Below are 14,673 nucleotides of genomic sequence, written 5' to 3' on the forward strand. Positions count from 1 at the left end.
CTGCTTGGATTGTGCAAGCGAATGACACTAGCCAATATCTCCTGTCCCAGACACAACCCTAGGAACCTCCATCTTGTAGTGTCCAGTTATGCCCGTTGGACGCTGCAAGCTTATATGAGTTCATCAGTTTAACAAAGAAATTGATATGTACCAGGCTTGTTATCCCAAGGGGAGTCTCTGACATGTTTCAAACCAAATACACTGCTTCTGGTAGAATAAACAAACAGATTTATTAACTACAAAAGATTGATTTATAATCACTTAAAATCTAAGCACAACAAGTCAGATTTGGTCAAATGAAATAAAAGCAAAACGCATTCTAAGCTGATCTTAACACTTTCAGTGCCCTTACAAACTTAGATGCTTCTTACCACAGGATGGCTGGTTGCCCTTCAGCCAGGCTCTCCCCTTTGATCAGCACTTCAGGTGCTTGGCTGCGGTGTCTGTAGATGGAGGTGGAAGAGAGAGAGTGTGGCGAACATCTCTCCCTTTTATCATGTTCTTTCTTCCCCCTTGGCTTTCCTCTCCCCCCCCCTCAGAGTCAGGTGAACATTACCTCATCATAGTCCCAAACTGACCAAGGAAGGGGGGTGACTCACTTGAGAGTCCAACAGATCCTTTGTTGTTGCCTAGGCCAGTGTCCTTTGTTCCTGTGAGGCTGGGCTGGGTTTGTCCCATACATGCCCTGATGAAGTGTGAACTGCCCCTCTGCTCATGGAGAATTTTGCTTGGGCCTCTGCTCCTGGAGAGTTTTTGCCTGGGCTTGTTTTAAGCCATGAGGACACATTTTCAGCCTCATAACTATATACATGAAATTACAACCTATAACATTACTATAACAACAATGCTCAGCGCATCACAAGCCTTCTAACATGACAAACTTTGCATTGGATACCACACAATCATATTATAAGGATGAACATGGGGGTTCAGGATGTTCCCCCAAGGTACAAAGCGTCACAGTTGCCATCGTAGATTAATAGCATTCTATGGAGAGAAAAGTGGCTGAATCACAACTACACTCTGATCCACACATATTAAAAGAAACTCAAGACAAGGAGCAGGATAAAAATGCTGGTTACAGAGCAATAATAAGGGTTCACTGGCTATATTCCTGGTCCCCAATGTTCTGAGAATTGTAGCTCCTTCTATGAACTGTGGAAGATCTACCTTTCTTTCCAGGACAATTGTAATATGGTAGGATTAGCTCAGTGAGTTTTCTGTCCAGTAAGGGGTATCAAGGAATAAAGGTTGGTCCCACCTGGTTTCAAGCTCCTCTGAAGTGTGAGAATGAAGAGGTGTCATTTTCTAAAAATACAGATAGTAAGCCCAGTAAAATACATTGACCAGCATGAAAAACAAAGGAAAAAGTAACTTAGAGTAATGGTCAACATTGCTGGGATTCTGAATTGTGAAATAGCTGATGATCCTGTGCATTTTGTTTCTCAACACAAACCTAATTTTGTCATGGGTTTTCATGGTCAGGTCACGATAGTCGACGGTATCGCTGGAAATCTCAGTGCTGGATAAACTTATTTTCTGCTTATAACTTGTGATGGAGCTATTGAGGATGTTCGTGATGTTGACATCTTCAGTTTCTTTGGTAGGCCCCTAGGAAATGATAGAGCGCAATTAATGTTAGGTGATGTGATTTGGATACACATGTAATGCACTGGCTAAGTGTGTCATATCCTCCTCTATTGGCTGCTCTATACAGAAGTTAAGAGACTACACACAGCTCTCAACTAAGGGATTTACTCCTTTAACTTAAGTGGTAGAGCCCTATGCTTTAGACCTGAAGGGTCTATCACTGTTGATGACCCGTAATGCTAGGGTTGTTATTGAATGTTTAAATTTTGCATGTAAGTGCCATCTTATGGATCACAACAGCATTTCCTGAAGAATGGAGGTATTCCTTGGAGGTCTCTATTCCAAGCACCGAATCAGCCCAATCCTCATAACTTATAAAATCAGCTGGGTGCACAGCGTAAGGCTGCATGTCAATAGGAAAGAAAAGCCCCTGCAGGCTTCATGTTGCAACATGCAGTTCTCCCCATGGTCAGGGTGGTCTTCCCCACTGCTGTAATGCTTTGGCTTGGCACAGTTACTCACCACATTTTGCCAGCAAGAAAGGTTATTCCGGCTATTAACATTCATCTAGACAATGAGTGAACACAGTCAGATCTGTTAGGATTCTGGAGCTAGCAGCACTCAAGTGATGCCAAACACTAGCATCATGGCTATGGGCCAGTGTTGCGTGAGACTGTGGGAGTTGTATATACCATTGCTTAATGGGTACAGGAACAAGAGAGAGACACTCATGTACCAACAGGAAGACTATTTCTCTAGTTCACTTTTCATTGGATATGCCATTAACAAGGACCAACTACGTCTGATTCAATATCACCTTGCTCATTAAGGCACCTCCGTATGTACCTTTTGAAGCTCTTTAGCTGCATGTTTTTGTGATGAGCTGTAGTGAGCAATTGCATATTCCAGCAGGGCACCAAAAATGAAACTGAAGCAGATGCCAAGATAAACGTCAATGGCCTTTATGAAGCAGTTGGTTTTAGATAGTGAGGTCCGGGAGCCAATCATCAGAGTGGTCATCGACAGCACAGTTGTTACTCCTGTAAGGCGGAGAAGGACATATTTTCAGGTCCAATGGGGAATCATTTCACCCGCACTTCAGGAAACAAAAAGCCTGGTTCTCTTACCCATTTAATAGTCCTTTACACCAAGACCTAGTGGGTATAACACTACCAAATCCAAATCCTCCATTGACTTACAATGGTAAGCACTTCATACCACTTTGTACAGATGGAGGAAGCAAAGAATTCAGCTTCTCCACCCAGGGAATCCAGTGGGAAGAGAAGTTCCTGCCCCATGGATACTGAAGTGCATCAGTATAAAAGGCCAGCCCCTCTGCTCTTCTTCCCGCCCCTAGGCTGTTTTCTTACCCTCAGCTAATGCAAAAAGTCCCTCTCTGGGGGGGGTGTGCAGAACCTAAGTGATGTCACTGCCTGCAATATTAACCCAGATAGAGATACCCTGGCAGATGGAGGGGAGCCTGAAATGGACAGCAGGCGCGCCTCAGGTCCTGGATCGCATTGGAGCCCTGGCCATGAAGGGCTCTGTTGGGGGCAGTGTTGCAACTAGAATGTACTCCTCCACCCTCCATGCTCCTAATCTGGCTCTTTTTCACATGCCAAAGATGAAGTACAACCAGGCCTTTTGTATTTGTCATTCTTCATTTCCATGCTCATCTGAGAAAAGCTGGCATTTGACTGTACTGCACACTGCACTCTGCCCACTCACTTGCACATGCCTTAACTACCTTTCCCCCGGCAGCAGCTCACTGTGGCAATGTGGGACTCACCCCTGCAGCGCCTCCGGCTGGTCATCTCTGGGAATTAGCTCATCCAGCCTCTGGAGCACCTTCTGCAGGCTGGTGTCCATTGCTGCTTGGCCCCCATGTCCCTCCCGGACTCAGTGACCCATCATCTGGGGTGCTGCCCCTTGGCAGTAACCTCTTTCTCTCAGGGTCTCCCCTCCCCAGAGAACCCCCACCCACTATCCCCACCTCACCTCAGTATAAGGCTACCGCCAGTCATCATCTAGTCCCCATGCCCTGGGGCAGACTGCAGTGTCAGCCTACTCATCGCCAGCAAGGTTGGGTTTGGACCTGCTGCCTTTGCCTACCCCTGGGCTGTCCTCTGCAACCCCCAGTATCCATTGGCCTTATGCTAGGCCACAGGCTGGGGCTTTCCAGGCTGGAGCTCCCCAGCTCATCTGCCGTTCCCCAGCCCTGCTCCCCTCACGTACTCTGCTCAGGTCCCTGCAGCCAGGTCCCTCCCTCTCAGAAGCTAGAGGGAGTCTGCTGAGCTCCTGGCTTCCAGGCCAGCTGAGGCCTGATTGGGGCGTGGCCCAGCTGTGGGTGCTTCCCCAATCAGCCTCGTAGCTGCCTTCTCCTGCAACAGCCCTCTCCCAGGTCTGTTTTAAACCCTTCAGTGCAGGAGCGGGTGACCATCCCGCTACACTCACCAATGCAGGTTCTTGCAGGAACCGAATCCAGGGTGATCCAAAAAGAAACCCAGGACAAGACAACGAGCAGCGTGGAAGGAACATAGGTCTCCAAAATGAAGTACAGGATATTTCTTCGCAGCTCAAAGTGCAGTATCAGTCTCGGGTAGTTGCCTGTTAGGCAAAGCAAGGACACATGCCACAAAAGCAAGGTTTCCAGAGAGAGTTTGATTAGGATTCAAGCATATCATAGGCCAGCTCCTCCGCTGATGTGAACCAGCACAGCTCCATTGAAGTCATTGGAGTGACATCAAGTTACATCAGTAGAGAGACTGACCCATCTTGTCTTTTTATTCATTTCATATTTCCTAAACAAACTAATGTACAATGTAAGTTAATTAACAGTAAGCAAGAGATATTTAAAATAAATAGGCAGCTCACTAAGGACTCCCCATCTTATTATTTACAGGCAATATTCCACACTATTACCCTAACAAAGCCTGGAAACAGGTTGATGACTTCATTTAATCTCTAATAGGCAGCACAGAGTATTTTTCCCAAGGAAGCATTTTAAAAGGACTTTGTCAGGTTAAAATTCTGATCCAGTACCCGCTGAAGTAAATGGGAGTCTTTCCATTGAACCCAGTGGGCTATGGATCAGGCCCAGAAATAGCACCCCACTCTGTTAACATTACAGAAATTTTAAAATCTAATTTATTTATTGCTATTCATGCTGCTTAGTGACTGCTTGCATCTCTATCCACTTAGGCAAGGAAATCAGCCTAACCCACTTCACTTCAGCCTCAAGTCAATTTCACCATCAGTCTGTCATGAAGCTAGCACAGGGCTGTAGTGTTTGAGTTGCAAATGCTGTGTGGTGATGGTTATTTGGTGCTTTAGAACCTTTTCCATTGGCATGGAAAAAACACAATGGAAGGAAACATTTCTATTAACCTTGTGCTTTGTAAAAGCTTCTTTCTCACACAATCTGTATTTCAGGCCAAATCTGACTAGACAATGTCTCCAAGAGTGAACATAAGCTTTGCTTTAGTCCTCTCTATAGGCCAGCTCCTCAGCCAGTGTAAATTGATATAGCAACATGGACTTCAAAGAAGTGACACTGATTTACATCAAGAAGAACAGGAGTACTTGTGGCACCTTAGAGACTAACAAATCTAAGGTGCCACAAGTACTCCTGTTCTTCTTTTTGCGGATACAGACTAACACGGCTGTTACTCTGAAACTTGATTTACATCAGCTGAGGATCTGTCCCATAATGACTTTAAGTCCGGTTAACCTGTTACAATGCTTCCTACATCAATGTGCTCCTTTTAAGTTTTCTACAGCAAACAGCAAGGGTGGTAGCTGGTTGGCCTTGTAGCTTAATAATAGCCCATTGAAACGTGATCTCAGGTTTCTGCTTTGTAGGCTAGTAGGAAGTGGGAATATCACCACAGAATTGAAGTTCTCAACCATGGAAGGCCAACGGGAAAGAGGGAATGCTTTGTGCCATTACAATTGGATGCAACATTGTGTTCTCACTTCAGCTCTCTGCTTTGTACCATAGAACTGCTGTAGCATGTCTGTAATGATTTGGTTAAATACAACATATGATATAGCCACTAATGGTCTCTGTGTGCTGTATAGAGTCCCAGACAGGACGTGATCTCTAGTAAACAAGGGATTCCAAAACTGGAACGAAGTTGTGTGGAAGCTCATCTGTTTGCCTGTAGCTGTTTTCTTAAATAAACACCTCTTGTCAGGGCTGTCCTTAGGATTTATGGGACCCTCTGCATTATTATTATTAAATTGGTGCCCCTATGCCCGATGGCAGCCCGGGCTCACAGCCTGGGGGGGGAGGGACGAGGCAGCAAAGGATACCGAGCCACCCGGCACACCTCACGGTGGCGGAGAGTCACAGTTCCCTGCAGAGAGCCCTGTACCCTCTTCCTCATGCAGAATGCACTGCGCTGGCGCATTCGACTCTCTGAATATGGCCTCTGCCTAAGGACACTGCACCACACGCTGGGAGTGCAGGAGCCGACCCGCTCTTACCTGTTGTCATGGGCAGTGGGTGAAGCTGCCGCTTGAGGAGGCTAGCTCCCCAGCCCACCTCTTCTGCCTGTGGCCCCACCCATACTCCACTCCTGCTCTGTCCCAGGCCCCACCCCACTCTGCCCAGCCCCCGCCCTCTTCCCACTGTCTCCCTCCTTTCTTCCTTCCCCGCTCATCCCCTTCCGGCCAAATCCCTGAAGCAAATGCCATTGGAAAAAAACACTTGTCTGCAATTTCTTTCTAAAGAAAATGAAGCATGTTTTCCACTGCATGCCAGATGGTGAAGACTGGACATGCAGAAGATACCTAATTAAAAGCACTAAACTTGGGAATAAAAAATGTCAGTCACAGGTTTTTTGATATACCCTGAAGTTTGTCAGAGATTTATTTGTAAAAACTTTGTAGTAAGGGCAAGTCAGCTGTCTTGATGAATACAACATTAAATATTATGGAAAACATGATGCAGCTCTTCTGTTTTACATTTTCTTAATCAGTATTTCTAAGATGATTTTATATTTTAAATGTACTCTTAAGCCTTCATAAAGTAATCATTCCAGATCACTACATTTAATTCACTGAAACAAAGACATTCTTTTAAATTAATCAGTCACAGAGGTTTAGTGTGTTTATAACAATGTTCATTGCTTTTAGAAAAAGGGAACATTCATTTACTTTGTGTGATGTCCATAACAATAGACATGTTTATGAAATTTCACCAACTTTAAAAAATATGTTTCCAAAGATTTTAGGCATAACAAAGGATTTTATATCTTACTAAGGTACTGATTTTGCTGGAGGTTTCTCTTAAAACTAGTTCATCAAATAGTCAGAAGTAAAGAAAAGGAAACTCATTTGTCCAGCTATCTGGAAGGAAGGGGTGTTGTCCCATTAAGGGCTCTCTTCAACAGGGGAGTGAAGGGAGAAAGGGATGGACAGGAAGACTTTGGAAGCAAGTTTTTTGTACTATAGTAATTAAAATTAAAATGTGCATTTTAGATAAGGGTGGTCTTTTGAAGGATTTATTTAAAAAACTATATGTCTGAAGGTCCAAGCATATAAGGCAGGGATCGGCAACCTTTGGCACATGGCCCATCAGGGAAATCTGCTGGCGGGCCGGGCCGGTTTGTTTACCTGCAGCGTCCGCAGGTTCGGCCGATCACAGCTCCCACTGGCCGCGGTTTGCTGTTCCAGGCCAATGGGGGCTGTGGAAAGCGGCACGGGCCGAGGGATGTGCTGGCCGCCACTTCCCGCAGCCCCCATTAGCCTGGAATGGCGAACCGTGGCCAGTGGGAGCTGTGATCGGCCGAACCTGCAGATGCTGCAGGTAAACAAACCGGCCCGGCCCGCCAGCGGATTTCCCTGACGGGCTGTGTGACAAAGGTTGCCGATCCCTATTTTAAAGCTAAAGATGAATACTCAGATTGTGCATCTAAAAATCTTTGCAAGGATGTTTTAGAGATGTGATTTTATAATCTTCAGCAACACACTAATGAAATATTTTTAAAGCAAATTTTAAACTAAGGTCCTGAAAACTAACATGTTCTGAGTAAATATTATAGTAATGCACAACTTTTTTTGTCAGTAAATTCAGAAACTGACAGTATATACTGGGGAGTGACAAATGCCTGTTAAATGGCTCTTTAACAGTTTGTGCTAATAGATCTGGCAGGCTGGAACGCTTTTTCACATTTAAGTTACTAGATCCCCTCCAGAGGAAGAGTCCTTAGGCTGCAGCAGGCAACTGTGGTGGGAGCCTGCAGGAAGGGTCAGAACAGGGATAGGAAGGGATAGGAAGACGTGGAAGGGTGGACACTAAGACCCAGGGGTGCCCTACATTTTCTGGTGTCCTACGCAGCCCTGTATGCTGCCTATGCTTAAGGACAGCCCGTATCTTGACAAGGCTAGGATGTCCTGGATGTTTAAAACCTTTGATCCTTCGCTGATAGGCCCCCACCCCGGGTCCTGGTTCATTTTGAAAATCTGATCACCCTGAGGAAGATTGCTTCGCTCCTCATATTATCTCTGACACTAGGGAAGGAAGTTTAAACCAGCTGGTAATGAGAAATACATTCCCATTACATCAAGACAGAAGTGACCTTTGGAAACAAATATTCAACAAGTTAGTTTTGATTCCAGTTACTTTAAGTGTTTCCTGGAATGCTTAATGCAATATTTATAGTTTGTAGATGCAGAAAGCACAATCTAGGTTTTTCTGATGTAATAAAAATGTCAAGTGGATTTCAGGCACGTGTGAAATCCATATTTTCCATGACTTGAATGGGAATAATGATACTTACCTCCCTTTGTAAAGTACCTTGAAATCTACTATTGAAAAGTGTAATACAAGAGTTAGGTATTATTATTATTAACACCTAAGGAACATATCACCTATTCCTATAGAAGCAATTTTACTGCCTTATTTCCAGTGGGACTAGGAACTGCTAATGATCTCACTACTCATGTCCTCTTGGCTTGAAAGACATCACTACATAGAATGGAAAGAGAAAAATTATACATGCTTGCGAGATACACATGCTCTTCCACCAGTCCCACCTCCCTGCTTTACCTGTTTCCTGCTGGGATCTCGTGACCAGAGTGTAATAACGTTCCACAGTGTACTGAGAGAGACGCAGTTTTTCCAGGCCATGAACTGAATCGTTTCCCCTAAACCAAGTGAACACTATGTCGTTTCCATCATATCCCCCTATAGACAACATAAAGAACCACATTACTGTAATGAACCAACTAGTCCATGCATGGCATACTGCCCTCTACTGGATAGAATCAGAAATACTCAGCTATGGAGCCACAAGCAACGAGATTACTAGGTGGCTACAGGTTTTATTTTATAGGTATAATTACTTTACAATGTTGGTGAAAGTGGTTGTTCTTATATTAGCCATATTTTTATTCTGATGGATCAAACTGAAATTGAAATTAGGCTGTATGGGCTTTATTCTTCAGTGCCTGGTGCAGTCAGTTACCCCTGCTCATGTGGGTGTAAGTCTCTGCCAGTGTTGTAAATGAATGGCGAATTCTGATCTGGTAGTGTTTTGCACCCACATTGCCCAGCGGCAAATAACAACATGCAAGGCAGTGGAGAGTCAGCTCCTATTTCATATAATCTGCTTACAGCATTTTATTTTATTTTTTAAATATTCTAACATTTTTTTAAAGGTGGAAATCCCACTCAGCTCTAATTTGATTGCAAATGGTGATCTTGGTCAATAACAATCCCCGTGCATAATTACATCAGTCATATGGGTTTATGAAAGAAGTACAAGCCTCATCCCCAACCCTTCGCCCTGTTCTAGAATCAAGCCTGTAAACTGTTATAAATTCTCATGACTGGAAGCAGAAGAGTCAGAAATCTTATGAGTGTGTGTGGCTTTCTTAACCAAATGACCCACCCATTTATGCACACTTCAAAGATGCTTTGGACAAGCATCTAAACATCTGGGAGCTTATCAACCCTGAACTGGACTATTCAAATATTGTGAGGCTCATTTATCAGGGCCGGCACTGATTTTGAAATAGAACTCCCCACTGAAAACAACGGGCCCAGACCGGAGCTTCAGCTGTGTAAGTCAACATACTTCCTTGGCTTCTGCAAAGCTACCCCAAGCTACACCAGCTGAGGATCTGGCTCTGGAAGTTTAAGTGACAGCATAACATGACCGCAAATTAAAGTGAGTGATCTTTTTGATAACCCGACGTTCCTACTCACTCACCGAATAGCCATCCAGCTCAAAAAAGTCATATTAATTTAGTGAATAAGCCCATTAATCTTATTAGTTTGATTCTTTTAATTAAATGTCTGTCTGAAAAATGACTAGTGACACTGGTAGGCCAATAGTCACCAATTCACACCTTGGAGGAAAACTACAACGCTTCCTACAGTATTGTTTATCTAATTGTGTTTTCTATTAGACACAAATTACTGGAGCATGCCTCTGACGTATTCATAAATTCAATGCACAGGTTCTGAATCCCTGCGTCCAAACCCTAATCATGTGACTTTTCAAAGTTTCTGGACAGTTTTGTAATAATAGCAATTGCGGTTACTTAGGGAAACTTTATAATAAATGACAGGTTGTTAATTCATCTAGCATATATTTAAATAGCATTAATTCTAGGCATTTATCCTAATGAAATCTCCAGCTGGCAATATGCATGTAATTTCACTGGAATTAGACAGCAACTGAGCATGACGTAAGACCCAATTACTTAAAAAAAAAAAGTCTGAAGCCAGCTACACTTTAAAAGAAGAGGCCAATCATTATTATTTCAGGTGCTATTCTTTGTAATAAAGTTAATCATGGTGAACTAATAGGATTTTAATGTGAAAATAATATGCGCTTCCATAGGAGCTCCATTCTAGAAGCTGGCAAGTCAAACCTGGTTTTTAAATAATGAGATTTCAGGCATTTATTTTTTGTGGCTTGAAACGGGAGATTGGCTGCTGCTTTACTCTGGGGATTCTCAAGGATGGAACTAAGAAAAGCTCCATCTTTATTGATGAACTTCTGTGTGACGGGGAGAGTGTCTCACTTCACCTGGAGCACCGGGAAGCGACCTTCCTGCACAGCTGAATTTAAGAAACAGACAGGGAGGAAGGAGGAGATGAGTTCTCTGGGTGCTCAGTTTGAGGCAAGGAATTGGGAGCCCTGTGTGGGTGCCCCAGCTTAAGAACGCCTGAAAACAGAGCTTCCATTAGAGGCTAGGTGGGAGTTCCCTTCCCTTTTGTCCCAGCAGGAGGTGAAGAATTTCTTTCTTTTCATTGAGATTTTGAGTGCGCTGCATCTGAGCAGACTCTTTCCCCAGGGGGCAGCAGTGTCTGGACATGCAGACTGCTGAGAAGGAAGCCTGCCTACAGACCGGTGTAATGGTGGGGGAGTCAGCTGACCTCCGCTCAGCATCCGGAGAAGAGATCTCCTCTCCTGAAAGACACGGTGTATTGGTGCAAGTCCCATGGTTCTCTCTCTCTGGCGACTACTATTGGGTTATCTATGCAGTCTGTTGTTAATAAATGGCCAGCATTGCAAAATCCAGGCCTTCGAGTTTAAGTAACCAAGAGCATTTTGCTTACTGACTATCACTGCTTCTGCAAGTGCCCTGCAGCCAGGAGTCCCAGAGAGGACCACTGTGGGGTTCTGTGCACAGAGGGCTTGCAGGAGTGGGTTCCCATGATCGCCAACATTTATGTTACTGTAACAAAGGGCACAGATGGGAAAGCTTTCATTGTGCCTTCCTGTGCTAGGACCGGCTCTAGCTTCAGCTCACCAATTTCACAGGCAATACACATTTCCTGAATTCAGATCTTCCCCCTGGTAAAAAACTCCCTCTGCTTTGAAAATAACTTATGGTAAGTGATTTAGCACAGGTGAAAGATGCTGGACTGAGGACCCTAGAAACTAACATGCACTGTTTATTCCTAGGGAATCAGTGAAAGCAACAGTTCAAACCATACCATCAAAGGCGCTGGTTAATTGCAGATTTGGTACTTTTTTTTTGTATAATGTGGACATGTGTCCATTAGCACCCAGAATGAGATTATTACCAGCTCATTGCATTTGCTTGTTTTATCAATAACTGACAGACCTATTCAGAGGGGAAGCCACCAGCCCAGCAATGAAATTGCTGTAGAGCCAAATTCTGTCTTAGCCACAATCCAGGCAATTCCACTTAGTCTCTAATTTTCACGAGTGGGCATGTCTGACTTATGCAAGTTTACAGTCCAATGCGTGTGTTCAAGACAGAGATTCTGCATACACAAACATGAACTGCATGTGTGAATGGGGTGCAATATGGATGATAACTGAGGGCACTCTTTTGAAAATTTGGGTCCTATTATCCACCTATTGTACCAAAGGCTAGCCCTAATGAAAGAGTGTGCTCAAAAGGAGGTGATTTTAGAGAAAGACAGTATCATTTATGTCTATGTGAAAGACTGAAATACCTGCTGACTGTTTGGGGGAAGGTAGTGTTTATTACCATTGTGACTTCTATAAAGTGTGCATGGGGACCATGAGGACAGGAACCTTATAAACCCTGGAATAACAATAATTTATATTTGAAGAATTAAGTTGAACTGTTTTCTTCTTGAAAAGTTTCTGTATTTGCAAAAATAAAGGCACATTTTCAGAGGCTGTTCTGGCTGAAACCAAATATTTGAATGGACACCTACATACGAATAAACAGATTCAAAATAGGCCAGGCAAATATTCTCAGGCATCTGTAAAATGCTATACTTACAGCTTTCCAGCTGCAGTTTACACATCTGTGTGTCCATGGGATATTTTGACAGGTCCATGTTACATGCAACAGTAGTAGTGATTCTACATGGGGAGAAAGAGTTCAGAAGCTGTGCAATAAAAACATATTTCAGGATGTCTTTATTTTTCATAGCAAACTACAGACTCCAAAGATTCTGATCAGGCTTTTGGATAGTTCTGACTTTTGAAATCAATACACTAATAACACCAGAGAAGTTGCAGCCTAACGTATAAATTCTGAGCTTAGTTATACCAGTGTAGTCTAAGTCAGCAGAGATAGAGTGACTCAGGATTAACATTGGAGTAAGAGAGAGCACGGTTTGGCCCTATGAGCATGGGAAATTAATGGGGAAATGACACAAGTGGCTTTAACTGAATATTCATGTGATACCTACAGATCACCACTGGCTGGTATTGGTTAAGCAAGCAGCAAGCCAAGACTTCCAGTTTTCTGCTAAAGTTTGTTCATTTTGTTACCTCTGCCCCTCACATTCTTCCAGCCCATTCTGTTTTATCCATCTGCCATCTTTTGTCTGTCACTGAAATTGCAAGGTCCCTGGCCAGGGACTGTCTTCTGTGTTACTGCTCTGTACAGCACCTACCACAAGGAGGATATGGGGCGGGGGGAGGGGGATGGTGATCCTTGACTGGAGTTCCTAGGGACTAATGCAATAGAAATAATACAAGATAACTACTGCACTGACTGGGAGGAATGTGCAACTGCAGTGAAGGAGCAATTAAATTACGCTGAGATCCAGAAAAGAATGTCAAAACCAGGGGCCTGTTGACTCCAAAGCTCTTGTTAACCATGATGGCCACATACATTCTGATCCGGTGTGGTTTTAATAATTTGCTCTTCACCACCAGTACGTGACTTACCTTAATGCATACAAGACAGTGCCATTGGAGAATAATCTTATAAGACGATTCCCCACGGTAACGTCATGCAGGAAAGACCGTTTAGACTCCACAATATATGTGTCTGGCACCCATAGCAATTCCACTAGACGAGCATCCAAAGTGAAACTTTTGTTGCCATGAAAAACCAGGCGGGGGTCCGTCCAGCGCTGCCGCAGATATATTGTAGCAGTGTAGTCCTGAAGGAGAAAGACAGGTGTGAGAAGACACGCAGCAAGAATGTTTATGAAGCATTGGTGTCCACCTCCTATGTCCAAAACATATTAAGGAGGCTGAGGCATAGTCTTCACAAACTGTGTGTGTGTGTGTGTGTGTGTGTGTGTGTGTGTGTGTGTGTGTTTCACCCTCCTTTGCTACAATATCCAGACCTCTGGCTGTCTTTCCTAAAGGATACAGCCATAGCATTAACTGTAGGGCATGTAACACACCAAAACTCAGCTTAAAACACACAGGACAAAGCTGGTAGACTTGAATTCTGAACTTAGTTCCTCTGTTTGCTTGAGGTTTTTCATGTATTCATACCCAATAAACAATCATAATCATAATACTTAGTCTTATACTGTGCTTTTCACTCCTAAACCTTAAAGCCCTTTACATAAATAAGTATTAAGGTGGGTAAGGATCATAATCTCCATCTGAGAAAACAGAGAAGCAGAGAGGTTGACTGGCTTACTCAAGCCCCTACATCAATTACATATGAAATAGCTTCCAGTATGGGAAAAATATATAAGTAACCTACACACGAATGCAGTATATATATATATAGCCACATAGAGGGAGAGCAGGTATTCAAATACAGCTGCATTGGCCTTTCACCAGAGCTAAAAGTCCAAGAGCAAACACTCACCTGCATTTCACCTATTCACCCTATTGAAAGTTCGTTTGTTTAAGCCATGGAAGGCAATTGTGTAAGGGAAGGACAGACTATGCATAGTAGATGATGAGAAGAATAACACAGTTTGGAGTAATGGAGATAAGCAGGACCACGAATGAGTCATGCCACTGGTCCTGTACAATATTTGTTCCCTTCATTCACTATTGGGAGCTATATTTAGATCACTCAAACGGGGCGGGTGGGTTGTGCTTAGAGGAGAGGTATTTTGGGGGTGATATGTTGAAGAAATGTAAGAAAATAACATGCTATTTAAGCCAAATAAAGTAGGAAGTGCAGTCAAAGCTTGTAGTGTTACTCTTCTGTCAGATCGGTACTAAACTGAGCCCAAGCCAGGGACTAGGGATGCTATGGGACTGAAGTTTTAGGTAGGAGAGTCAAAAAACAAGATCTTGACCAACTGTTGTCCTTGAAGATCTCACAGAACGTTTTGCAAGAGTAGGAGTGTTAATTCTAGTGTCCTGGTCAAATTTCAACTTGGTTGCAATATCCAGCCTGCCTAAAATCTCC

At 43.6% G+C, this 14,673-nt stretch overlaps 1 protein-coding gene across 2 annotated transcripts in view; it reads right to left on the minus strand.

The window, feature by feature from the left end:
• Positions 1 to 211: 211 nt before the first annotated feature.
• The window catches only part of GABRP (gamma-aminobutyric acid type A receptor subunit pi), a 37,265-nt gene continuing 22,803 nt past the window's right edge, over positions 212 to 14,673 (minus strand). For both annotated transcript variants that reach the window (XM_024100212.3, XM_065554851.1), the window contains 6 exons: positions 13,233 to 13,450; positions 12,334 to 12,416; positions 8,645 to 8,782; positions 4,045 to 4,197; positions 2,437 to 2,630; positions 212 to 1,611 (listed from right to left, as the gene is read on the minus strand). In XM_024100212.3, coding sequence (XP_023955980.2) covers positions 1,309 to 1,611; positions 2,437 to 2,630; positions 4,045 to 4,197; positions 8,645 to 8,782; positions 12,334 to 12,416; positions 13,233 to 13,450 — 1,089 coding nt within the window. In that variant the 3' untranslated portion in view covers positions 212 to 1,308. The remainder of the gene's footprint in view (positions 1,612 to 2,436; positions 2,631 to 4,044; positions 4,198 to 8,644; positions 8,783 to 12,333; positions 12,417 to 13,232; positions 13,451 to 14,673) is intronic.

This window comes from Chrysemys picta, chromosome 8 (genome assembly GCF_011386835.1).
Source record: "Chrysemys picta bellii isolate R12L10 chromosome 8, ASM1138683v2, whole genome shotgun sequence".
NCBI lineage: Eukaryota > Metazoa > Chordata > Testudines > Emydidae > Chrysemys > Chrysemys picta.